The 26,866-nt window shown below is 33.1% G+C and overlaps 1 protein-coding gene across 1 annotated transcript in view; it reads left to right on the forward strand.

The window, feature by feature from the left end:
* LOC124913117 (myosin-7-like) overlaps nt 1-26,111 on the forward strand; it is a 45,723-nt gene extending 19,612 nt beyond the window's left edge. The window contains 44 exon segments of the mRNA XM_047453736.1: nt 8,740-8,909; nt 9,680-9,808; nt 10,351-10,494; nt 10,867-11,012; nt 11,096-11,208; nt 11,211-11,251; nt 11,647-11,705; nt 11,814-11,973; nt 12,923-13,072; nt 13,160-13,296; nt 13,382-13,528; nt 13,610-13,711; nt 14,031-14,088; nt 14,195-14,296; nt 14,394-14,431; nt 14,538-14,664; nt 14,748-14,918; nt 14,994-15,125; nt 15,212-15,321; nt 15,446-15,506; nt 16,059-16,236; nt 16,347-16,552; nt 17,380-17,499; nt 17,768-17,882; nt 18,442-18,584; nt 18,910-19,053; nt 20,090-20,233; nt 20,465-20,599; nt 20,829-20,891; nt 21,277-21,395; nt 21,498-21,612; nt 21,710-21,730; nt 21,823-21,921; nt 22,035-22,205; nt 22,291-22,428; nt 22,522-22,707; nt 23,279-23,377; nt 23,471-23,541; nt 23,641-23,740; nt 24,995-25,051; nt 25,205-25,261; nt 25,350-25,430; nt 25,712-25,794; nt 25,926-26,111. Coding sequence (XP_047309692.1) covers nt 8,740-8,909; nt 9,680-9,808; nt 10,351-10,494; nt 10,867-11,012; nt 11,096-11,208; nt 11,211-11,251; nt 11,647-11,705; nt 11,814-11,973; nt 12,923-13,072; nt 13,160-13,296; nt 13,382-13,528; nt 13,610-13,711; nt 14,031-14,088; nt 14,195-14,296; nt 14,394-14,431; nt 14,538-14,664; nt 14,748-14,918; nt 14,994-15,125; nt 15,212-15,321; nt 15,446-15,506; nt 16,059-16,236; nt 16,347-16,552; nt 17,380-17,499; nt 17,768-17,882; nt 18,442-18,584; nt 18,910-19,053; nt 20,090-20,233; nt 20,465-20,599; nt 20,829-20,891; nt 21,277-21,395; nt 21,498-21,612; nt 21,710-21,730; nt 21,823-21,921; nt 22,035-22,205; nt 22,291-22,428; nt 22,522-22,707; nt 23,279-23,377; nt 23,471-23,541; nt 23,641-23,740; nt 24,995-25,051; nt 25,205-25,261; nt 25,350-25,430; nt 25,712-25,794; nt 25,926-26,040 — 5,057 coding nt within the window. The 3' untranslated portion in view covers nt 26,041-26,111.
* Nucleotides 26,112-26,866: the final 755 nt, after the last annotated feature.

Here is a 26,866-nt window from a genome sequence, read left to right on the forward strand (position 1 = left end):
TGTGACAGTTTGTGTAGTGCTGAGAACGGTTATAGTCTCTAACCGGACTATCACTAAAGAGTGTTGTGTGTTGTAAGCGGCCACCCTTCCTGAAACCGGAAACACACCGGTCTTCCAAGGGCGTCCCCGATCCTAACAAGAAAAATATTCATTGCATCAATAACAAATAAATACCTTTCAGAATATGTATAATCAACAACTCTCTATAACAATTAAAGACCTAAGGAGAGACGATTTCTGATTTCCTGCTAAGAACAAAGAAGAGAGAGAAATAAATATATCTAAGAAAGAGAAAATACCTATGATGATGATGTGAATCATTTTGGAGAGAGCATGATTAATATATATAATATTTTAGAAGAGAATTCATTAGGTTTATTTTTAAAATAATTAATAATAAAATATTAATATATATATATAAGAGTAACCGACATAGAATAATTAATTATGAAACTTGGTTAATAGAATTGATGAAAAAATATATATTTTATATATTATTAGTGTGAATATATATATGGTAAGGGATAGAAAAACAATTAATCAATAAAGATAAATGAAGAGAGAGAAATATATATATATATCTAAGAAAGAGAAAATACTATGATGATGATGTGAATCATTTTGGAGAGAGCGTGATGCACACCTTCAACATTTTAAATTAAGCGTCATTAGATATATATAGATTTTATTGTGTTATTCTTTCTTTGCCAACAAGCCATCTACAGAAATATTTCATATGATTAAACATTATTAAAATTTGAATTTTAAAGTGTGCATTTCAAAGTTCAAGTCTAGTATAACAAATGAAAAAAACACTTGTTTGGTCATATAATTTGTACAATTAACTTATTTTGACGTATGTAAAGGAATACAATAGGTTGTCCTTCTCATTTCAATGATATAAAATAAATATTACAAGATTATCATATTAAGATTCACTCATTTTGGGATCTCAATATATTAAATATATTATATTGCGATCCACTAATTTGGGATCTCCAATATATTAAATTGATTATATTTATTACACCTATGTAATCGAAACAGGTGGGCGATGTATTTGTCGACAATGAGATTAGATTATCTCCTAAGAATACACATTAGCCAGATGTCGAATGACGTGTGTCCAAGCACCCACCCTAGTCAGCATCAGTGTAAGCCAAAAGGGATGTAACAGAGGATGGAGACAAAAGAAGGAAAAAGTAAGAGTTCCCTGAATATACCAAATAGTTCTCTTTAGAGCCGCTATGTGTACCTCTCAGGGATCATGCATGAAGGGACAAACATGTTGCACTGCATACGTGATATTATGATGAGAAAATGTCAAATATTGTAGAGCACCAACTAGGTTGTGGTACAAAGAAGAATCTGACACAAGAGAAGAGAAATAAGCCCCAAGTTTCGGTGTGGTATCAGCCGGCGTAATTGACGGCTTATAAGATGACATACTTGCACGGTCTATAATCTCATACGCATACTTTCGTTGAGAGATCAACGTACCATTCGCATGAGACCTTACCAAAATGTCCAAAATATAATGCAAGGGACCCAAATCTTTCATAGAAAATTATGTACTCAAACTAGAGATGAAGAACCGAAAGAAAGAGTTAGAGGATGTCGTCAATATTATATCATCAACACACAATAACAAGTATGACATGCATGTGCTCACCCTAGCGAAACACAAACAATGAGTGATCTAAAACTTTCTGGGAAAAACCAAGTATGAACACAAAATCCATAAAGCGTTTGTTCCAAACTCGAGGAGCCTGTTTCAAACCATACAATGATTTCTTCAAACGACAAACATGATGAGGAAATAGAGAATCTCTGAACCCAAGAGGTTGATGCATTTATACAACATCATTAAGATTGTCATAGAGAAAAACATTCTTTACATCAAGTTGGTGAATTGACCATTTCTTAGATAGGGCAAGACCGAGGACCAACCGAATAGTGGTCGGTTTGACAACATGACTTAAAGTCTCCCCACAATTAACGACAATCTATTGAGTTTTTCCATCACCTACAAGATGGGTTTTATGTCTCTCAAAAGAACCATCAGCACGGTCTTTGTGAGTAAAGACTCACAAAGAACGAATAATTTTTTTGGGAAAAACGACTTAGCGTAATTTCATTAAAAATTCTCAAAAACGGGAAAAAAACCACGAGTTTAAGAGATCATTCTAGACAGGCCTAAAATGATTTTAAAGTCGTAACATTCTGAATAAAAACTAAAAAACTAAAAATGTAAATGAATTATTTGATTACAATGCTTTCAATTCTAGTGAGTTCAAAAAACAGTAAATTTCATTTCTTACAGATATTCCAGTTTTACTCTGTGTGCTTGGAATTCTTTTCCACGTTCCCGCGAGGGCGCTGCAATCTGATACATTATCTTTCCATAACTCTTCAACGCTCCTACGGGTTCCTCCATATACCCTTGCATTCCGTGTCTGGCGAAATGCTATACACAACTACTTCCAAAGTCGCACTTGAAAAAAGTTTGTTGCAAATCTATTTCCCTTGGTTTTAGGTTAGTGTCGCTTCTTTGATTTCATTCCAGATCGCATCGGGAAACTGATCATCTCCATGCTTTTAGTAGATCTGTTCCAAAAGCTCTGAAACAATACAGAAGCTCCCAAATAGATGATTTATGGTTTTATTCATTTCCTCTGTATAGTAAACAAGTCCGTGTCGGGATGCTCATATACTTGCTGATACGATCACGAGTGCTGAGCTTTCCCAAAGAGGCGAGCATAGGATGAATGGTGTCTAGGGATAATCTTCGTGACCATAAGAGAGAAGCCATTCTACTTTCTACGTTTTTTCTCGGGTACCTCCCATATTTTCTTCGATATACCAACTTCCCATTGTCCTAAGCTTTCATTCATTATAGTTGGTCTGTCGTGTAGTTATAGGGGTTACTTATATTATCAAGTATCCTCTATCCTTTTGGAGTTCTTCTCAGGAGTGGCTCAACAATTCTCATCTTAAATGTAGCTGATTTTCACTTCCTGCGTAGTCCTTCCGGATACGGAGATTTGAAACTTATCCTTGTGGATGATAGGTTGGTTGTTCGAACTAGGGGTCGTGCAAGATTAGAGTGTCTTTCACGTCCCCTAGTCGGATGTCATAAAGATCTGCAATATCGTTTCTTAGTTTAAGAATATTTTTAGAGACTAGCTCATACCTTCATGAATTTTGTAGATCCATATGTGGGTTTCGTATTTCATAACCTCTTATGCACCAATTTGATCCATAGTGACTCCTGATTGCGCTCCAAAGCCCACATATGCTTGAAGGTGAGAGCTTTGTTCCACTCGATACAGTCTTCAAGCCGATGCCATCCCTCGTCCTTCGGTTTATAGAGAGCGGTCCATTTGACTTTCTTTCCTCATTTTCTGCTACTATTCCATATAAAGTTCTTCATCAGCGTGTCGAGCTCCTTCATACCTTCTTCGGACTGACCCAATTCTACTACGTCGTGTAGCCAACTATGCCATGACCATGGTTTTGATAAGTCGATCCTCCCTGCATTTGAAAGTTTTTTTGCTGCCCAGTCCGATTATCTTGTTTTTTATCTTTTCAATCAGTGGCTTTAGTGTGAGATATCGATTTGCTTCGCGTTAATGGAATTCCTAAGTACCTTACGAGAAAGTTGCCTTCCTTGATGCCTATGGTGTTGAAGATGTCCTGCTTTGTTTCATCTTCACGCCTTCATAAAATGCCACACTTTTGCTTTCATTAATAGTTAAACCTGTAACCTCAGAAAAGAACGTTAGTACAACCCTATAGTTTTAATGGAATCAATGTCTGCTTGCGCTAGAATGAATAAATCATCAGCAAAGCATAAATGAGTTACCTCCTCTACCTCACAGAATGGGTAAAAGATGTTGGACGATTCTTTCGGACATCGCGAAGATGCTCTCAAAGATTGGCCAGTGAGTAGCTACGAAAATGTAAGAAGGGCGGGAAGGGTGCCTCTTGCCTTACCCGCCTCCCTTCCCTCCTTGAAATAGCCTTCGGGACTCCATTAAAACGATAATATTAACATATCATTTAACGGAAGAGGGGGGAGGAGGTGGAAGTGGATGTGAAATGAAATATAGACGAATGATGAAAGCATATAAGATTTACTATTTAGGATCTCAATATATTAAATTAAGAGGAGTGATAAGAGAGATGGAATTTGGTGGAGGGATGACTTGGATCACCTTCATTGTTCATTGGTTCGAAAATGTAAAAGTGGGAGGAAAGAGAGAAAAAAGAGAAATTATTTGATTTTTTCAACTAAGCCAAATCATTTTCTCACCAATTCCCTCACCTAATCATTTCTTATTAAATTAAATATATTTATTATAATAAATATAATCAATTTAATTTATTGGTATAAATTATTTAAAAATAAATAAATATAATATTAAAAAAATGACTCATTTAATTTCAAAACTCAATTTAATTAGAAAAGAATTAATAGTTAATTTTACATATTTATTTTTTTATTCAAATACTAAATAGATTTTCCTAAATTCTGATATTTCTTAATTTCCTCTCTCCAATTTTTTTTTAGCTATTTTCAATAATTCTTTTACTTATATTTTATCTTTTACATATATTTATATATAATATAATATACTAATCAAAGCGATCAAAATTGTAAGTCAACTCGTTCGACGAGACGACACAAAAACAAGTCAAGAGTCAAGAAACTCATTTAGAAACAAAATCGAAGTAAAATCGATTTAACTTGTTCAAATCGTTAAACGCGGTAAAATCAGTCTCATCGGACGATTTTACCTTAGATTCTTCCTGCATCTTTTGCCAGTAGATCTATAAACATAATAGATATATCTGTGAAAGAAAAGTAAGAATAGGCAGATAGATCTATGAAAGAAAAGTAAGAATCGAAATCAGCTGTTAAAGAAAAGGAATCGGTGGTCTACGAAGGAGGATTGAGGGCAAGGATTGTCATTGTTACTCTATAAGAACAGAGTATATGTGAGCAGCCGCCGTAACTATGTAAATGGAGAAAATAAGAGAGAATGTAAGGTAGAAAGTGAAAAATTAGGGTTTTGTAATTAATAATATAACTCTTCAAATAATATATATATTATTTTAACTTTATTTAGTTATTTATTATTAATATGTATATTTTAAATATGAATAATTTTAAATAAAATTTTAGGTGTAATTTTTGAATAAATAATATATTTATATTATAAAATTTAATTTTTTTATATATTAGAACATATAAATTTTTGTATTGAATAATTATGTTACTTTTTATATATGTAAATTGATTATATATTATTTTAAAAATTATATTTTTTATTATTAATGTAAACAAATATTAATTTATGTAAACTTTACGATGTTGAGTAAAATCTAAATTTTACGAGTTTTCATATGTAAAATGATTTTACGTAAATTCTCGATTTTAACAGTCTTAATACTAACCCGTTTACATAGTATAATAGCTCAACCTATAAGAGTCAACTGCTTAAAAAACCAGTGTCAAGTTAATTATTTTTAAATTGAGGTATGATAAACCAACGAAGGGTTAGCGAAAGCAAGACCACGAATTTTCCGTGGCCTTGCCAGCTAGGAGAGAGAAAAAGGAAAAAAAAAAAGTATTTCTACATTTCTGCATATCCTCTTTCACCAATAGGGTTTCATATTTCTGCATTTCTTTCTCTCTCTGAAACGCATCATTTATTTCTCTTCTCCGGCTGCATTTATTATTTTCTCCAGCTGCATTTACTTTTTCATGGTATCCTTTTTAAGGATCTTTATTATTTTTTTAATAGATCTAGGGTTTACATTTTACGATGTATTTATGGATTAAAGGTTTATGAATTTATTTCAGAACTGTTTGAACTTTCAGGAAACCGAAGCACCGAACTTCAACAACCCAGTAGATGAAGAACTTAACCTGAACAGATCCACCCCTATTGAACCCGAAAGGTACCCTGAACAGATCTAGTGGTTTCGGGACAAGAAAGGGTCCTTCCTGTCCCGAAATGGTTGGTTTCGGGAACAAGAAAGGGTCCTGCCTTGTCCTAAAATGGTTGGCTTCGGGACAAGAAAGGGTCCTTCTTTGTCCCGAAATGGTTGGTTTCGAAACAAGAAAGGACCCACCCTTTCTTGTCCCGAAATGTGTGGTATCGTGAAAAAAATGTTGTGTTTCAGGACAAAAAATTATGTGTTTCGGGACAAGAAAGGATCCTTTCTTGTCCCGAAACCAACCATTTCGGACAAAAATTGTTGTGTTTCGGGACCCGAAATAAGTGGTTTCAGGACCCAAAAGGAGGTTTCGGGACCCGAAATAGGTGGTTTCGAGACCCGATAGGGTGGTTTTGGGACCCGAAAATAGGTGGTTTCGGGACCCGAATTGATGGTTTATGGACTTTTTCTTACGGTTTCACTTAATTTTTGCAGTCACATTCCTAGTGTTGGAATGACATTTTCCTCGGAAGAACAATTTCTTGAATTCTACACATCATATGCCCACTTAACTAGATTCGACATTACCAAGTTAAAGAGTAAAAATGTAGGTGGTAAGAGGAAATACTTCAGCATTGGTTGTGCCAAGAGTTTTATGAAAGAATCGAAAGCAAAAAATAAGTTTCATCAGCCTAGACCAATAACGAAGACGGATTGTAAAATAAAGATTAATGTTGTTGTTCGAAATGAAGGGGAATATGTGATAACAAGTATTTCTCTTGAGCACAACCATACATTAAGCCTTAAGAGAATACGTCATGTTAGATCCTACAAAGTAATTGACGGAAATGTAAAGAGAAGATTGGATACAAACGATGAAGCTATAATAACTGTGGTCAAAACATTTCAATCACTTGTAGTTGAAGCTGGAGGGTATGAAAACATGTCTTTCGATGAGAGGACATGTAGAAATTACGTTACAGAAGCACGAAGGTTGAGGTTAGGGAGTGGGGATGCTGAAGCACTCACTAATTATTTCTTAAGAATGCAAACCAGGAACTCAAACTTCTTCTACCTTATTGATTTGGACGAGGAATCCCGAATTAAAAACGTGTTTTGGGCAGATGGTTGGTTTCAGTCTAAATTGTCATGTGCAGCCCCTTTAAGGTCGTGTGCAACGCCCAATAAGGCCATATGCAACACTTTTTATTGTTCAAAAAACTTAAAACTTTTTTTCAATCTAAAATGTCATGTGAAGCGCTCTATAAGGCCATATGCAGCGTCCTATAAGGTCATGTGCATCGTCCTATAAGATCATATGCAACACTTTTTAATGTTAAAAAACTTATTGGGCGTTTAGTAAATCGCTTAACAATGTGTGAAACTTTATATGAATGTGAAAATCGCTTTACATGAAAAAGTGAATTGCTTACATGGCCCCTCTCAAGCGAATTACATGAAATTTGTTGTATATATTTTAATTTCAAATATTAAAAATCGTATTACATTCTAAATGATTATAACAACTTTTAGCCTAAAATCAAATAATTCGTACAACAGAGTAAAACATTTCAGTAAATCGTTTGACTGGGTGTGAAACGCTTTACATGAAATAGTGAATCGCTTGTCATTGCCCTATCAAGTGATTTACACTAAAATTTGTTGTATATATATCAATTTTCAAACATTAAAAGTCGTATTTGTACATTCTAAATGATTATAACAACTTTAACCTAAAAACAAATCATTATAAACCTGTACATATTAAAAACAAATTGAATGCCAAAAATAAAGCATTTATTTCATACATGTTATTACTTTCCTTGTTAATATAATGATTTAAATACTATAAAGAAACAAACTACAATACTAAGAACAAATTAGGGTTTCGTCCTTAGACCGCCTTTTAACTTAAAGTCTGGTGGGAGAAAATATAATTTTTCCAACAACGAGAGCTTTGCTTCACAAAAGTTTGATCAGAGCTCGAATGTACAAACATGAGAGTAATTTCGTAGTGTTTTGGTTCGAAAGAACTCTTTTAGCGTTGAGAGAGAGGAATATAGGTACAGGGATAATTTTCTGAAGATGTTACCGAAAATTGCAACGAATAAAAAACTTTTTTTTAGCAAAAAAAAAAAAAAAAAACTTTTTTTCCATTCGACATAGCATTTCACGTCGGATTCTCGGGCCAACATTCACTGACTCTATAATTTCCGTTTATATAGAGGGTTATATAATTCATTCTTTTACCTTTAATTGAGTGAATTTTAAAATACACTTTGTATGAATCTCTTAAATTCATCTTTAAGATATATTTTTCAAACATAAAAATATAGCATAATTTAAGGATGAATCTATGTTTTATCCTTATATATATATAGGAGTGATAGAGTGAGGGAATTTAGTGAGGGAATTTGGTGAGGGAATGACTTGGCATCATCTTCATTGGTTGGAAAATGTAAAAGTGGGAGGAAAGAGAAAAAAAAGAAAAATTATTTGATTTTTTCAGCGAATAAGATTATGCCAAGTCATTCCCTCACCAAATTCCCTCACCTAATCATTTCTCATATATATATATATATATATATATATATATATATATATATATATATATATATATATATATATATATATATATATATATATATATATATATATATATATATATATATATATATATATATATAATTAAAGTAAATAAATAATGATTTGATTAATGAATTTTCTCTCTTTTCTTGAACATCCATTAGCTTGACGTGGCATAACGCCCAATTAGCACCCTTCTCACAACAGAAAACAGATCGCTGCCACCACCTTCCCTCCTCTCTCATTCTCTTTTTCTCTCTCTCTCTCTGTCTGCATGCACCGCGGCTGTTGATCCCGACGGAGATGCTCATGTTGCAGCTATTTCTCGTCCCCTCTCAATCGCAGCCATTGATCTCGTACGAAAATCTCAAAGCAAGGTTGAAAAATCACATACGAAGCCCATAATCAATAGTTCCAACGCTTTTTAATGTGCGATTGGTGAGATTTCTGTACGCCGCTGAATAGAGGAGGAACAACGGGGTCTCCTCTGCTCAACAAAATGTCTCTGGTGGAACAGACTCAAAACATGCACTCCATTCTGATATCAAATACCTAAATGCATGAAATCCTTCTTTTACGTGTTTTTATTATCATGCATGTTCTTATCTTACGTATGTCTAATGTTCTTTTTCTTGCCTGACCTATCTCTCTCCCAGGTGATATCACAGTCTCAATATTCAACTGTCAATGGTTTCTATTCGATTCACTACTTTCCTCCTCCTTGAAATTTCTTCTTCGTCCTATATTTATACATATTTCGGCAGCGGCTAGTCGTTTTACTGGATCCTGGAGGGATTTGGACCTAATTTAGTCATCAATGGTTAGTTTCTGCTGTATTTCAATTAATAAGAAGTTCCTGCGGACTAAATTTAATTTTTATGAGAATTTTGGTTCATCTCTCCATATTAGGTTGTTTATTTCATCTGTATTATTGACAAAAACGGATAGATTTTTAGAAGTATGGCAGTAGAAACTTCAAATTCGGAATTTCCACTGAGTTGACAATATTCACCTTTCGTTTTCTTCCTCCATGAAGCCAATTTTTACATATCCATTTATACATAAACAGAAGCTGTATATTATATTCATGTTAGAAAATTATATTGATTAAAGGTTAATGGTGTATTAATGATTCTTCCATGTGCAGAGTCCCGCAATTAACTTAGTAGTTGGATCTCATGTGTGGGTGGAGGATCCTGAAGTTGCTTGGATAGATGGGGAAGTTATAGAAGTAAAAGGGGAAGAAATAAAAGTAAACTGTTCGTCGGGAAAGGAGGTGAGCATTAGGAATTATATCAGTGCTCTTTGTGACCACATGATTTCTGGAAGAGAAAACATTAGTTCTAGTATATCTTTTGTTATGACTTTGTTCTCATTTTTTCAGAACATAGTTTTATTAAAAGAACTCAAGTAGACGTCATATAAAGAAAAGAAGAAGCTAAAATCATATTGATTCAAACAGAAGAAAGTATCTAAAGAAAACTCATCATGGCACAACTCGATATCTTCCTTTTGGGTTGTGTCACTCTGAACAGGAAAAAACATGTTTTATTCTTTGCTTTCATTCCATCCACATGATCACATTTGGAATCATATGCCAATTCTTCTAGGAAAAAAAAACTGGTTTAGAACACAATTATTCAATATTTAGTGAATCATTTCAATATCTAATTCTTATGGAAAATATCCATGAAGATCATCTCCAAAATTCTTAAACATGGTAGTTAGATTACATGTTTGCATGCTTACAGTTTTAATCATGCATTATCATGTTATGCTCAGATCTTACTAATTATCCTATGAACTTTTGAAATTTAGGTTGTTAGTAATGCATCTAATGTCCATCCAAAAGACGTTGAAGCTCCTTCCAGTGGTGTGGATGATATGACAAAGCTAGCTTATCTGCACGAACCAGGGGTTCTTCAGAATTTAAGATCTCGATATGACTTGAATGAAATTTATGTAAGGTTTTACATCATTAGGTATCTGCATTTGCTTCCTTTCCTAATTATTACAGAAATTTGAATTGTGAGGACATTCCGAAAAGAAAGCAACCCAAATAGGGTAGATCAAGTGATAAAAGTCTTGAACTAAGAGGCTAAAGACTTGTGTTCAATCCCCACTGATAGCACCTTAATTGAAGTTGGGATCATGGCGGCGGGATGTTGAACTAGATTCCACCACCTTGATCTAAAAAAAAACAAGATGAAAGCATTAAGTTGCATGATATGTTACATTTATGGTGGCAGGCGGCTAAAACGTTAATATCTTTGTAGAAGAGTCTGTTTTGTTTGTCTAGACTTTGAAGCTAACCTGTAAAAATGGTCTTTCCAGACATATACAGGTAGCATACTGATAGCTATCAACCCCTTCCAGAGGCTCCCTCATCTGTATGCTGATGATATCATGGAACGATATAAAGGTGCAGCAATAGGCGACCTGAATCCTCATCCTTTTGCCATTGCAGATGCCGCATATAGGTTACTATACTATAATCTTCTCATAGATTTAGGCACATTGTTATTCTCATGGAAGTTATAAAGGAAATGTGTAAATAATGCAGGAAGATGATTAATGAGGGAGTCAGCCAATCAATTTTGGTCAGCGGAGAAAGTGGCGCTGGCAAAACAGAAAGTACAAAAAGTCTCATGCAATATCTTGCTTTTATGGGGGGAGAAATAAATCAGATAAAAGGACAGTGGAGCAGCAAGTCTTAGAGGTTCGAGCATTGTAAAACTTGTTTCATATACTGATAATGATAGTGTTCAAGGTTTAGTATAACATATGAGCCTATTAAGAAGACTAAGTATTTTGTCATCATTTATCACTATCACAATCACATTGAAATTTTTGTTAAAGTAAAAATTGAAAGTAATTTTAATTTTTCGTTTGGCATAAGGTTTTTTCTTATGGATCATGATCCAGATTATAGTGTGAGCTTTTGTTTCATTTGGTACAACATGAACAAATTATTTTCTAGATGATCATGAATTTTGACAAACATAACAATTGTTGATTTTTTGTAGGATCATAATCAACATGAAGTTTTAATAACAAAACAACCCATATAGTATTTTTTTTCTTATTTATCCATCATTCTTATTTGTTTGGCAGTCAAATCCTGTTTTAGAAGCATTTGGCAATGCCAAGACAGTCAGGAACAATAATTCAAGGTACAAAGTAGATACTGCGAAACATCTTTCTTTTGGATGATGTTCAACGTTTCTTTGATCTCAAATGTTTCCTAATGCATTCCATGGTAATCCTAATATACATTTCAGTCGCTTTGGTAAGTTTGTGGAGTTACAGTTTGATCAGAAGGGAAGAATTTCAGGAGCTGCTATACGGACTTATCTACTTGAACGGTCCCGGGTTTGTCAAGTTTCTGACCCGGAGAGAAACTATCACTGTTTTTATATGCTTTGTGCTGCGCCACCTGAGGTAATGTCCTTTCGTCACATGGAATTTTCTATATGATGATTTTTTTTACAGTAGTAGGATCCACTAGGACTTTAGCCTTGTTGCTTTTGTGGTCTTTTGTTGTTGTGTTTATTTTTTGTTTCCCTATTCTGTTCATGTCGTTTCTCACACGGTTTCTTCAATGCAATGACCTGTTCCAAAAACAAACACAAGAAGGTAACTAGTAGTAGCATAAGGATAGTGTGGAGATATCAAGTTTCGCTCATTCCAATCAACACATTTCCCTTTCCAAAAGACATTAACTCTAAGTGGTTGGAGTTGTTTGTCTTCCTAAAAAAGCTCAAATTTTAGGTTTCTATCCCATTATCTATCGCTGCCTCCGCCAACGCCTGTGTTTTTATTGAAGGAGAGTTCCAATCTTATCATTTCTACTCATCAAATTTGTCTATTCTAGTTTTTTTTCATCCTTGATAAAACCAAACAGATGGTCTGTTTTCATGTTTCATATTTTGCCAAAAAAAATAGAGTAATAATTGAGAACGGGAAATTGGTGTCATGAATGGTGTCGGAATGATGTGTCAATACGTGATTTAACTTAAATCTAATAGGAGAGATAACTTTTATTTTCCAAGTCCAATCATGTGCTGGTACATCATTCATGACACCAAATTCTTGATCTCTATCATTACTCATATTAGTGAGTCTTTCTTAAGAAGGCAAGACATACTTTAGAAATATATTGGCTAGTTTACTGATTCAACAACTTTTGACCTTTACCTGTTTTTATTACTTAGTCTTCTTTTTTTGAGACCATTATTTATTCTTTGAAGGAGGCAAACCATTTATTAAATACTATACAATGTGAAAGATTCACTATGTTAATTTCCTTTTGTGAAACTAAATGGAAAGAAATTAACTTCCTCTTTTCCTTAATTATCTTATTCTTATATTTTTCCCATAATTGGAGTAGGTTGTTGAGAAATACAAACTGGGAGACCCAAGAATATTTCATTATCTGAACCAATCAAGTTTCTTTGAGTTGGCTGGGATGGATGAATCCAAAGAGTATCTTGAAACAAGGAGGGCAATGGGCATTGTTGGGATCAACTCAGAGGAACAGGTATTGAATCTGACTCCTACTTTATTGAGTATCTTGAGACTTGAATTCATGTTCTCTTAAAATGTGGTAAAACTATTTCTCTTACAGGATGCCATTTTTCGAGTAGTTGCTGCCATTCTCCACTTAGGCAATATTGAATTTGCAAAAGGAAGTGATATAGATTCATCTGAGCCAAAGGATGATAAATCTCAATCTCATCTGAGAACTGCTGCCCAACTATTTTTGTAAAGACCACTTTCCCCCTTTTAAATGTATTATGTTTAGTTTCTAATTCGATGAAGTTCTGAAATGGTCACTTGTGTTGTCTAGGTGTGATGAGAAGGCTCTTGAAGATTCCTTGTGCAAACGCGTGATGGTGACTCGTGATGAAACCATAACTAAATGCCTTGACCCAGATTCTGCAGCTCTCAGTAGGGATGCTTTAGCCAAAACAGTGTACTCGAGATTATTTGATTGGTATGTCAATTTGAAAATTCAAATTCATCCTCACTCATGACTAAGACAGTTGCTAAGAATCTCTTTCCTTTGTGAGCACAGGCTGGTCAACAAAATAAATAATTCAATTGGACAAGATGCTGATTCAAAAACCTTAATTGGTGTTCTCGATATTTATGGCTTTGAGAGTTTCAAGACAAACAGGTGCTTAAGCGGTACGCTTTTGATTTCATCATTACAGAGGTTGATTTCTTGTAGCATGAAGACTTCTTCCCAATTCATTATGCATAATAAAATTAAAATAATAATATAGTATTTTGTTAAGTTGTTCCATGTATCTCTTCCTGATGGAATTAGATATATAGATGGAAAACAAAACACCATCTCTGCATGCTGACTTTTTCATTCCATCTGACTTTACTGTTATTGGTTCTATGGTATGGGCTGATTGTTTCTGAATACATGTGCTATCTAATCTAAAGAACAAACTATATATTTACTTGCCGACTAATTTTGTTGACAGTTTTGAGCAGTTCTGCATTAATTTAACTAACGAGAAACTTCAACAACATTTTAATCAGGTAATTAAGTGAAATATTCCCGTTGCTCCTTTCCTGTCGCCTTTTTTAGTTAGGGATATTTTTTGTGTGCATAACTTAGAATACCCCCACGTTAAAATTATGGCAGCATGTTTTTAAGATGGAGCAAGAAGAATATACAAAAGAGGAAATTGACTGGAGCTATATAGAATTCGTTGACAATCAAGATATTCTTGATCTCATCGAAAAGGTTTCTCTATACTGTCCTAAAGATTTTTATAGCTTACTTTCTAACCCCCACACACATCAAAGTATATCTGTGGTTAACTTGGTTACCTTTTTATTAGAAACCTGGAGGTATAATTGCACTTCTTGATGAGGCCTGGTACGTATTTGACTACCAAAGTAGCTCTTTGTAGCAACATATCTGTAATAAGTTATGATTGAAGAGAAAAAAATACACATCTGCATACTACTTTTCCTCTTTGCAGTATGTTTCCAAGATCGACACATGAAACTTTTGCCCAAAAGCTGTACCAAACATTCAAAGATCACAAAAGGTTCTCCAAACCAAAATTATCACGCACTGACTTTACCATCATTCACTATGCTGGTGAAGTAAGTTTCCTTGGTACACCAACTTGAGATGGCAGTAAAAATCATTACATTATGTTTACCTGGTAACAACTCTCTTGTTGCAGGTTTCTTATCAAACTGAACTCTTTCTGGACAAGAATAAAGATTATGTTGTTGCAGAGCATCAAGCACTGTTGAATGCTTCATCGTGCTCTTTTGTCTCAAGCTTATTTCCACCTCTACCAGAGGATACCTCTAAAACATCCAAATTTTCATCAATAGGAACCCGTTTTAAGGTCTACTTTTTTTTCTATTGAACTTGGTTCCATTAACTGCTACAGATTGTTCTTACTTTGGTGTTATCATAATAGCAACAATTGGTATCTTTGCTTGAAACGCTGGGTGCAACAGAGCCACACTATATTCGTTGTGTGAAGCCAAATAACCTTCTGAAACCTTTTATCTTTGAGAACTCCAATGTGCTACAGCAACTTAGATGTGGGGTAGGTTCATAAGTTTCTTGTGCTGCATCATCAGTACCATGCAGCATCCTCAGTTTATTGGTGTCATGATATTTTTCTTATTATAGGGTGTTATGGAGGCAATCAGGATCAGTTGTGCTGGGTATCCAACTAGAAGAACATTTAACGAATTTGTCTCTCGTTTTTCTACTCTTGCACCCAATCTTTTGAAAGAAAGGTAATTAGAAAGTGAAAAATATTCTGAATATTGGTTAGGAGTCCATTCTGATCCCTAAAAGTTAATTTCTCTTGGAATCATGTACTCTTTAAATTTCTCTTGACATTACATATGTTTTTGATAGTTCTGATGAAGTTGCCATTTCAAAGATGCTACTGGAGAAGGCGGACCTTCAAGGTTATCAGGTATACCTGTTACCTTGTACTTTCTTCAACATTGTCATGGCATCTTTATCTATTTAACTAACCCTTGGATGGAATTTTTAATAGTTTCTCTCTTTGTGCATATGAAGTTATTTTTATTCTTTGTAGACTAACCATCTCTGTTATAGTTTTAAAAAAATCTCTATTATAGTTACCACTCACTTGTATTCTTATTTCTTTTTACTTTGCAATCTCATTTTTGTCCAAAATTCCAAATATAGTCAAATGTATCCCCATAACAAACATACTAGTAACAAGAGTACATCTCAAGGGCATCGTGTTCAATAATTATAGATCTTGTTAAAAGAAGATAATACATATTGATACAATAATATCCATATTTAAGTCACATGTTTTCCCCATTGATGATCCTTTTGATGTTCCTGATATTCATTTTATCAATAAGAAGTTATTCTTGTAATGTTCTTATCCTTTGATATTCATTTTTTATCCTTTTATTGTTCCAAAGACATGGTTATTTTAGATTGTTAATAGAAGGATAAAAAATTACATTATGCCAATAATATGTTACAGATAGGTAAGACAAAGGTGTTTCTCAGAGCGGGTCAGATGGCTGAACTAGATGCTCGAAGGACACAGGTACTTGGAAGATCTGCATCCCTCATCCAGAAAAGAGTTAAATCATACTATGCTCGCAAAAGGTACATTGCCTTGCAAAATTCTTCCATACAAGTCCAGGCTTTCTGCAGAGGTAATAAATGAATTCATCCAGCACATTGCTTATTGTGAACATGAGACCTTTCATCCTCGCAGTGAACTCCAACTGAAATCCTCTTCATTGTTTTCTGGAGCTGAGATCAGGTTATATTGCACGCTGCCAATATGAGCACATGAGGAGGAATGCTGCCAGTGTGATAGTCCAGAAATATGGTCGTACATATCTTTCTAAAAGTGCTTATTCTCTGTTGTCCACTTCTTCAATCACTATCCAAGCTGCTTTACGTTCTATGGCTGCTCGTAATGAGCTCTGTTTCAGAAAGAAAACAAAAGCTGCTATTGTTATTCAGGTGAAGTTGGAACTTTTGCGTTGCCTTATTATTATTATTTTCTTTTCGGGATAAAGGAAATTCCTTTTATTAATAAAACATTCCAAAGTTTGAAGTGTTTTTGAGTGAATTAGCAGACTAAGTCCTCAATCTTAAAAACAATTACACACCTTTCCAAAGAAAAAATAAATAAACTTGTTGATTCCCAATTCCATGCATAAAAGCCAATTTTTTCAAGGAATTCTGAAATTTTTCTTATACCTGAAAAGCATTATCTTACATCTGCATATCACCATAGTAATTAAACAGTGTATGATTTTTCTGTTTAAGGGTCACTTTAGTATATTTTTTTTGTAGAACTTTGAAGAGAAAGAAGATTTCTTCATATAATTTGATTGATGAATTATTACAATGAGAGTATAATCAATATATAGGTAATACTAGAAGAAACTAATTAAGTGAAAAAATAACTTAGATAAACATAAATGACCCTTTCTTGAGAAGACAAATCACCCCAACCACTTTGAGTAAGCATCTCTTGAACAGACAAAGGTTGGCCTTGGAAAGGATCTCAATGGACATAGGTTGATATCTCCACATGTTTGATGTCGAAGTTTGAGTGAATTGCTTAGATGCCTGTTTTTTCCCAATAAAAAATCATACAATAAAAATAAAATCATGATTTGTGCTTATATTCTAAATTCCTCTCAAGTTTGTTGTCTTAATATATATATATAATACTAAACAAATCTTGAGTAGATATTATGTCATAGCCTTTTCCATTGATATCTATAAACTTTGTCATTGATATTTTTGTTGTACATTTTAAATTGTGACATTTGATACAGAGTCAAGGCCGAAAACGCATAACACGTCTTCAGTATTTGAGGATCACAGAATCCGCAATTGCTACTCAATGTGCTGTGAGATGCGACATGGCAAAGAAAGAGCTACAGAAATTTAAAATGGTGAAATTTTGGAGTCCTTTTCGTAATCTGCCTTTCATTTTTGGGATGACTATGAGGTTTTGAAATAGTAATTCTATGAAACAAGTAAAAAAAACATGTTTTTTCTTTTCCCTGATCAGTTGCAGTCAAAACTAGTTCCCTCTTCTAGAATATTATTAGTATTGAAAGTGCTTAAGTTTAATATGTCTATTTTGATGATCATACTACTCAAAATTTGTTAGTTTTTTTCCTTATCCTATATGTTTTCCCCTCTGTGTGATGTCAACAGGCAGCTAAGGAGACCGGTGCTCTCAAAGCTGCAAAAGAAATGTTGGAGAAACAAATTGAAGAATTGGATGAGCAACTTAAGCTAGAGAAACTCTCGAGGGTAAACTTCACATTCAGTTACTTTTAGGTTCTTCAAATGGATATATAGTTTATTTTTCAGTTTCAACAAAATATACTTACTATTTTTCCAGAATAACATAAAAATAAAAAAAACATATTTTTCATCAATAGTTAACAAAAAAGATTAATTCATTTGGTTGATCTGATCGGACCCCAGCCACCCACCTCCCACGGCTACAGCCAGCACCAGGAGCCAAAAGGTAACCAAAGCCCTCCCATAACCGGAAGAGGAAGTGAGACCACTATCTGACACAAATCAACAGCTGTTAATGATAATTCTCCAATTGTAGTTAATAAAGTTTTGTTATAATTACAACCAGATAAAATATTGATTGTGCATGTTCTAGTTTCCAATTGTTTTATGACATTCTTGCATATAAAGATGAGTCTGCTGGATTTATAAGAGGGTGAAATGTAGATTGAGTTTTTTTTTTCTGCATTTAACCCCCACCCCTAATGGTATTGAGAAGGAAAATTTCACAATTATATATCTTCATTTTTCATAGGCCGAAATGGAAGAAGCTAAAAGAAAAGAAAATTCTACATTGCAATTAGAATTGCAAGAGACACGAAATCAACTTGAAGAAACTAAAGAGTCTGCAAAGATAGCAGCTGAGAAAATTCCAGTCATGCAGGAATTAACATTGATTGATCATGAAATGATAGATAGGCTTACTGCTGAAAATGAGAAACTCCAGGTGAGGCTCCTAGAAAACTCGATCCATCTGCAGACAAGGTGTGTTTGATAAAACTGAAATAAGTGTTGAATGCCAAATTGGATATTTTAAAGATAACTATCTATTAATTTATAGACAGTTATTAATGAGATAATTAACCTTTTTTACATTCAAATATATTGGTAATTTCCTTCATTAACTTTGTTAATGCGTCAATAGATAATGTTCTATACAAAGATGTAACTCCTTTGAATGTTAGTTTACATTTTAACATGTATCATTTCTTCCTGGAGATTATTATTAACCAAAATATTTGTTTCCCTAAAATTTTAATGTTTCTTTGTAGGATTTAGTGAATAGTTTTGAGAGAAAAATGGAAAATTCAGAAGATAAAGGTGAACATGCTGAGATGGTTTCAGTCACAGGGCAAGTTTCAGTTCGTGATAATGAAATGATAAATAAACTCAAGGCTGAAAATGAGATGCTCAAGGTTAGTTTACGCTACCACCCTACATTTGCGAATATAAATTCATGTTATTTATTGCATCAAGAATTTACAAATAATAGTGTCCAAGGCCTTGTTTAATGTGGGTTTAATTGTGATTATTTCTAAATAACCCACTATTTAATCTACCGTCACATCATTCAAATTATTAATCAAAATATTAAAATACCTTCTATTTCATCATATCATTAATCCAAAATTTTGTGGAGTGATAAATTCATTTTATTGCGAAAGTTATGGACTAAAAAAGATGGTGAAAACAATACAAAACAAAGTTATGAACTGAGTGATCATAAACTAAAGTCTGAAACTACCAAATTACAAACAACCATCAATCAATGAAATGCAAAACTCAAAGTGAGCCAAACTAAAAAAAATATGCTACAAACTAAACAGAACATGTGTTGAGATTAAGATCAACACAAATATCAAAGCCATGATCTTCTGGAAAGTGACTCATTGAACCACTCCCCGACTCTCGTAATTAACGTCGCTATGGAGCTTGAACATCTTTCTTTGATGTTGTGATTTTTTTTTTTGTCTTTTCTCATTTCTTCTCGACAATTCTCACAACATCTTCAAACTCCTTGTCCTCACCCAAGTCAAGACCAAACGTGTTCTTGGGCTCGTGAGCGGCATGTCTAGAATTTTTTTTATTCATACCCCTAGTGTCTTTGTACTCAAATAATCCCAAATAACTTAAAATTTTTATAAGGTACATCAAATGGGGTTATTTGAAATTTGGTTATTCAAATAAACCCGATCAAACAAGGCCCAAGTCATTTTGTTCACCTTTTGATGCAAACTGTGAATCTTCTTCACCAGTCTTGTTTCTGTTCCAATTCTTCACATTTCATAAAGATAATGTTCTATACACATACAGGGATATCATATATGAATCTCTTGTGCATGTGTACTTTTATACTTGTTGCGATCTGCGTCTACTTCCGTGATAATTCATGAAAAAACTTATCTTTGTTATTAGAAAAAAAAAAGAGAAGAAATTCATGTTTCCTTGTAGGCTTCGGTACATAGCTTAGAGAAAAGGATAGAGGAAGCAGAAAAGAAATATGGATGCACTGAGCGAAATCCGGACATGGAGGAAGGTCAAGTGATTGATCATGAAATGATAACTAAACTTAAGGATGAAAATGAGAAACTCAAGGTAAGGCTCAATAACTTAGGAACACAATGAGCATATTTGAAAACTAGTATTTTATCACAATTACAATCTCATTTGAAAATTGTCCAAGTTTGTGATTTTTTTATTATATGAATTTTTCTTTTATTTTTTGAGAAAATGTTATATTTGCTCATCAAGCAAAGCCATCTGTGCCTCTGTTTGGTAATGATTTAACTAAATGAAAATCTTACAACATCTTGTACTTCTTTCTAGGCTTTGATTAGTAGTTTACAGAAAAATGATGGTGGAATGGAAAGAAAACATGAAGTTACTCCGGTAATGCAGGAAGTTCCAGAGGTTGAGCATGAAATGATAAGTAAACTGATTGCTGACAATGAGCAGCTTAAGGTAAGGTGCTTCAGCCATGTTCATTTCATACAAGGATTTTATCTTAAACCATCTTTTTATTGAGTAAGAAGAAGTATCTCTTATTTAAAACAGATTTAGTAGCATTCTCGAGGATAGTATTTTATTAGGAAAGAGATATCCCTGTATATCTTTTTTACAAAATTTTACCATTACCATCACTGGATCGTTATCTCTTTTTTCTTGTGTTTTTTCAACATCTCACGTACAGGATGTACCTGTCGGTGATAACAAAATGATAAATTCGCTCATGGCTGAAAATCAGAAGCTCAAGGTAGGAACTTGATTACCTCCCTGTCCATGATACAGAGATTCATATTTTCAAAAAGAAATTCTATTGAAGCATAAAAAACTTACCAGATTATTATTGGATTTGTGAAGTTAGTTGGTGGATTCTTGCAAATTAGTAACTTTACTTTTTTCTCAAAGAATGCTTTTCTGAACTTAAATTAGCAACATTTTTTGACACTGATGTTTTATGTAGGGATGTGATATCTTCCACACACACACACAAACACACATATATATAGAAATGTGATGTTCATATCCTTGTATCGTCCATTTATACTCTGAGCTCTGTCAAATTTAGGTCTACTTCAGTGATGATTTATTCCCCAAAATTATTCTTTTTTTCTTTTAATTTTTCGGCTTCTTTGTAGGTTTTGATCAGTAGTTTAGAGAAAAAGATTAATGAAACAGAAACGCTTAGTGAAGAGAGGTTGCAGCAGGTCCTTGAGGCTGAGTCCAGAGTCATTCAGTTGAAAACTGATCAACAGAGGTTATTACATGAGCCATTTACACAAAGTGTTCATCAGTTATCTAGTGAAATTGACATTCTGGAGCTTTTGATATCTCTATTATTATGTTAACTGAACTTCAGGCTTGAAGAAAAACTTTCTGACATAGAAACTGAAGATCAAATTCTGAGGCATCAAGCTCTGATGCACGCTCCCTCTGGAAAAATGGCTGGACGTCTTGATTCAAAACCAAGCCAGGTGTTATGAAATAATTACTAGAATTAACTGTTGAGTCTTTTCTCTACCTTCCTCAGTTTCTAGGGTTATTCTTCTTATTGTGTTCCTGCTTTTGCAGCTTGCAGCAAATGGTCATCTTGTGAGTTAAATTGCCTGCATATATTTACTGAATAGTTCAATTTATCACTTTTTCTTTTGTTTTTTTTTATGATTTCCTCTTAGTTTCCATAATTGATGACAAACCTTTTCAAGCAGGAAGCAGTCAATACAGCGCCCTCAGGAAAATTTGGCACTCTCTCAATGAGGAACTCTCAGGCTGATAAACAGCATGTATGTACTAAAAAAACACTAATCTTCATAAGAATATATCCTTCATGAGACATAGAATGGTAGTGAATGTTTCATCAAAATCTAACTCCAAACAAAAATAATTCTTCCATCAGGAGAATCTTGATGTTCTCATCAAATGTGTGAGTCAACCTATTGGATTCAGCCAAGGGAAACCAGTTGCAGCTTTTACCATATACAAATGTCTTCTTCACTGGAAATCTTTTGAAGCAGAAAAAACCAGTGTGTTTGATCGTCTTATTCAAGTGATTGGTTCTGCATTTGAGGTATCTATATAAACTGGAATGTGATGGCTTTGGTAATCTGTAAAAGGTCAACACACTCTTTAACCTATATATACATGTACTGCAGAACCAAGAAAAAAATGACCATATGATTTATTGGCTATCAAATACCTCTATATTATTGTTCTTTCTACAAAGGACTTTGAAAGCTAGTGCGTCTGCAAAACCACCAACACCAACATCATTCTTTGGGAGAATGGCCCAAGTAATAGCTCTAAGCAATTAAATTTTGATCTTGTCTTAATTGAATATGAAACTTTATATGTCGAAAGTATTACTTAATACAAAAGTCTATCAGGGATTTCGGACATCTCCATCTTCTGCAAATCTTTCATTTCGTGGGGTAGAAGTCTTACAGGTTGAGGCCAAATATCCAGCTCTCCTATTCAAGCAGCAGCTCACTGCATATGTGGAGACAATTTATGGAATAGTTAAAGACAATTTTAAGAGGGAGATGACTTCACTTATTTCCTTGTGCATTCAGGTGCGCATTCCTCATTATATCTTTGACTTATAATAAAAGATTTATTGCTTCCTGATTGATGTAACCATCACTGATCATTCCTGTTAAAAGAGTGTTCTGATGGGATCACTGATGCTTGTAAAGATACACTCTTCAATCCCTAAATTTGGATAAAAAAATCTACCCTCTTTTTTTCCAAGATCAAATAAATGGTCATATTATTAGCCCATTATCGTTGCAGATCTTAAACCAAATAACCTTAAAAAACAAACTGATTTCTTGATGCTTAAATCAATCATTAGACTGACTTAGAGTTTGTTAATGTTGTTTTTTTTTTAATTTTTAAATAAACCGATTTTTTGGAAAAAGATATTGTTTGATGAAAGATTGATGAAGGAGTGGATTATTTCAGGTTATTTGGGTTAAATGATTAAAATGTTCTTATTTATTGAATATTTAAAATGTTAATTTGGAATTTTGATTGTTAATTTGAATGATTTGATTGATGATGGGATAAGTAGTTATTTGATTCATAGTTGTTCTTTCTTTAACATATGATTTGATTGTCTCTCACGTATGATCTGGTGTACAGGAACGAAAGACAAAAGAAAATGATGAAGAACCTACTAATCACTGGCAGAGCATCATTGAATGTCTGAACAGGCTTCTAAGTTTATTTCAAGAGAATCATGTTAGTGAATTGGACTTATTTCCAATAACAGATTAAATAAATGATAATAATCTTCTTTTGGTGAATGCTAACTATCACGTTAATGTTTTTCAGGTACCGCCAATACTTTGCGCGAAACTCTTCACTCAACTTTTTTCCCACATAAATGAGCAGATATTTAACAGGTACCTTTTTCTTTTCTACACAACTCTAATTGAAATTAAAAAAAACAATTCAATGTTGAGCTGATTATTGATTCCTCTTTTCTATTCGTTCAATCGTAGCCTTCTTGTAAATCGAGAGTGTTGCACATCCAGCAATGGAAAATATGTGATGGCTGGATTAACAGAGCTAGAGTTATGGTGTGGACAAGCAACAGAGGAGGTACTATTTTATTAATAGTAGTAGTAGCTTTATCTTTTTGAAAAAGGTACTGTAATATTTACTTAAAAACTATTGAGAGCACAAAGAAGCTACTCTTGTGCTTTGAAAGGAGAGAAACAAATATTCTACAATCATGCCCAAAGAAAAACATAAAAAATACATCACCAAAAATCATCATGAACCAAAAAACAAACAGAAAAATAACCTACAAAAGAAGAAAACTATTAATTGATCATCTCATTGACGATCTAAAATACCTCCCAACAAGAGACATTCTCACCCTTTAAAAATGAAGAGAAAGAAGTGACCCTGATTGAGACTTTCCTTCAAATGTTCGTCTCCACCTTTAATACTTTCTTCCCTGTTTCTCTTGAAACTTTGATTCTAGCCTTTAAATCTTTGTCTCTGGCTCTAGTGCTCTGACTCAAGTCACTCAACGATTTCATCTTCAATATGCCTTGTTTTTGGTGTCTTATCATCAGTAGATCACTTTCTCTCTTGCAGCTTCATTTTGCCACATTATTTTGAATGGGGGAAGAAATTTGAAAACCTCTATTATGTAAATCTCATAGTGATAAGAATAATCGAAAAACAACTTTAGGAGAATAAATTAACATGACTATGTCCTGAACTCAATTACCAATCATTCAGTCGTTTACCTCAGACTAGCTACTAGTTAGAAAAGTCTGAAGCCCTTCACCAATAGCTACCTCAACTTGTAACCTAAAGTTCTTATATCATGTAGAAAACTAAAGAGAAGTTTTACTCTTGAGAAAATCTAATTATTACATAATAGAGATTATCTGTTTATAGGATATAATACCTCTAACTTAAGATAATTAAATCTAATTATTCACAATTATACCATGTCAAAACTTGTGTTTATTTGGTTATGTGTTGCAGTTTTTGTGATTCCTCGGAGAAATGAAAAAGAGTGTCATTTAAAAAAAAAAAACTTATATTACGAGTTATTACTATCATCTCATAATATAATATAAATTAACATTCTCATCCTTGACTTAGGTCCTTTTTCCTCTCATCTATATATATTTCTTCTCTACAAATTAATAGTAGATCAATATGTACCATACTTAAGATTTTGCAACTAATCCATTTATGAATTTATTGTTATCTTCAAGAATATTAGATTGGATTGATAAGCATAAAATTTCATATATATTGATTGGTTCATTATTCTGTCAATTCCTTTTATTTTGATGGAGATATAAATTGGATTATGTTTCCTGATTGCAGTATGTGGGCTCATCCTGGGATGAATTGAAACATGTTAGACAAGCTGTTGGATTTTTGGTATGTCCCTCCTTGATGATTGATTATGAAAAGTGTTTTTATGACACATTAGAAATTCTATTATGTTATTATCAAACAAAAAAAATGAACTCTGTTGAATTATACCCCTTTATTTCTTTGTTTAACTCATTTACTAAAAACATCCATTTGCAGGTCGTAGTAAAAAAATCTGAAATAACATATGGTGAAATCACAAATGACCTCTGTCCTGTAAGTATCTTTCTGGTTTGAGATGATAAAAATGGAACTGTGATTGATGATGTTCAGTTATACTTTGGATCTATCTATTGATTTTCAGGTACTTAGTGTACAACAGCTTTACAGAATGTGTACCTTATACTGGGATGAAAATGACGATAGTCCAACCGTAGACCCTGAGGTAAGTCAAGATAGATTTTTACAAAAATGGTTTGCCTAATATGAGTCACTTGATTAGGATGAAGGTGATTATGTGTTTGATATGATAATAAAAAATACAACCACTTCTTTCTTTACTAAATAGATATTATTTATTTTTAGAAAAGAAATACAATTGGCGATCCTGATAACAAAAATGAAATATTTTTGTTTCATTTCATTCTATATATTGACATATATAATCATTTGTTATTGATGGTTTCCCTCTTCTTTTTAATTAAAACTTTTGAATGAAACAAACAGGTTATTTCCAGCATGAAGTTGCTAGTGAGTGAAGATTTCAATGCTGATGATAGTAGCTCCTATGTATTGGATGACCATGCCAGGTAATTATAATCACAACTTAATTTTGTATAATATTTTTCTTGAATCATAATTAAGATTATGTGTTACAGTATTAAAATTTGTTTAACTTTAGATCGTGATCAAACTATTTTTCAATATTTTGTTTATGCAGCATTCCGTTTTCAATTGATGATATCAGCAGCTTACTAAAAGTTACAGATTTTTCAGACGTAGAAACTCCTGCAGCACTAATAGATAAACCAGATTTCCAATTCTTACAAGAATGAGGTTATTATATATTTAATTTATATTCTTACAAGAATGAGGTTACAGAATTTTGGTGTAAGCTAGATTCCACTCCACCATTGTTTCCCCAGTTACATTTGATGGTCCCTGGTGTAGATAATTATTAATTAACTCATCTTTTAGTGTAGAATATTGGTTGAATCTTTATAAAAAAAAATATGTTTATTAGAAAGAAATGAGTGAATATTTATTACAGTTCTTTTTATTCTAGATATATAGTGTGGTGTATTATAGACCAGCAAACATTCTTTTCTTTCACATAACCAAACAGATCATCATTCATGAATATATATTTTTTTGTATACATTTCTTAATTTCTTAGTTAGGCTTAAAGAGGGAAGAGAGGTGTGGGTCTTTTACAGGTATTCCAATTATTGTTAGAGTACTTTGAGCTGAATTTTCATTATTTCATTCATTATTTGAGCTGAGTTTTCAATTATTTAATCACATTGTCAATTTTTTTGCTTAACAAGTTTATGTTAGTTCTTGAGACAAAAAAAACACAAGTACACCCTTCATTGGCCTTTTATAGTCAACAAAAAGATAAAAATTAGTTTGAGGCTACTAATTAAGTTAATTTGTTGTTTATTTAAATATCTAGCATAAGTTCAGGGTAGAGTTGACATTAATTTCAACAATCAAACCTGAAAGTTACGATGGTTCTGAAAAGGGTCTAAACGAGTCGACTACTCAATTCGATTTGCATTACCAAAAATTTATACTTGAATTCGGCTCGTTTACGATTCAAGTTAATTAAGCTCAAACTCGAATAAATTTTATTAACTAAAATTACATATTTTATTAATC

This window comes from Impatiens glandulifera, chromosome 8 (assembly GCF_907164915.1).
Source record: "Impatiens glandulifera chromosome 8, dImpGla2.1, whole genome shotgun sequence".
Taxonomy (NCBI): Eukaryota; Viridiplantae; Streptophyta; class Magnoliopsida; order Ericales; family Balsaminaceae; genus Impatiens; species Impatiens glandulifera.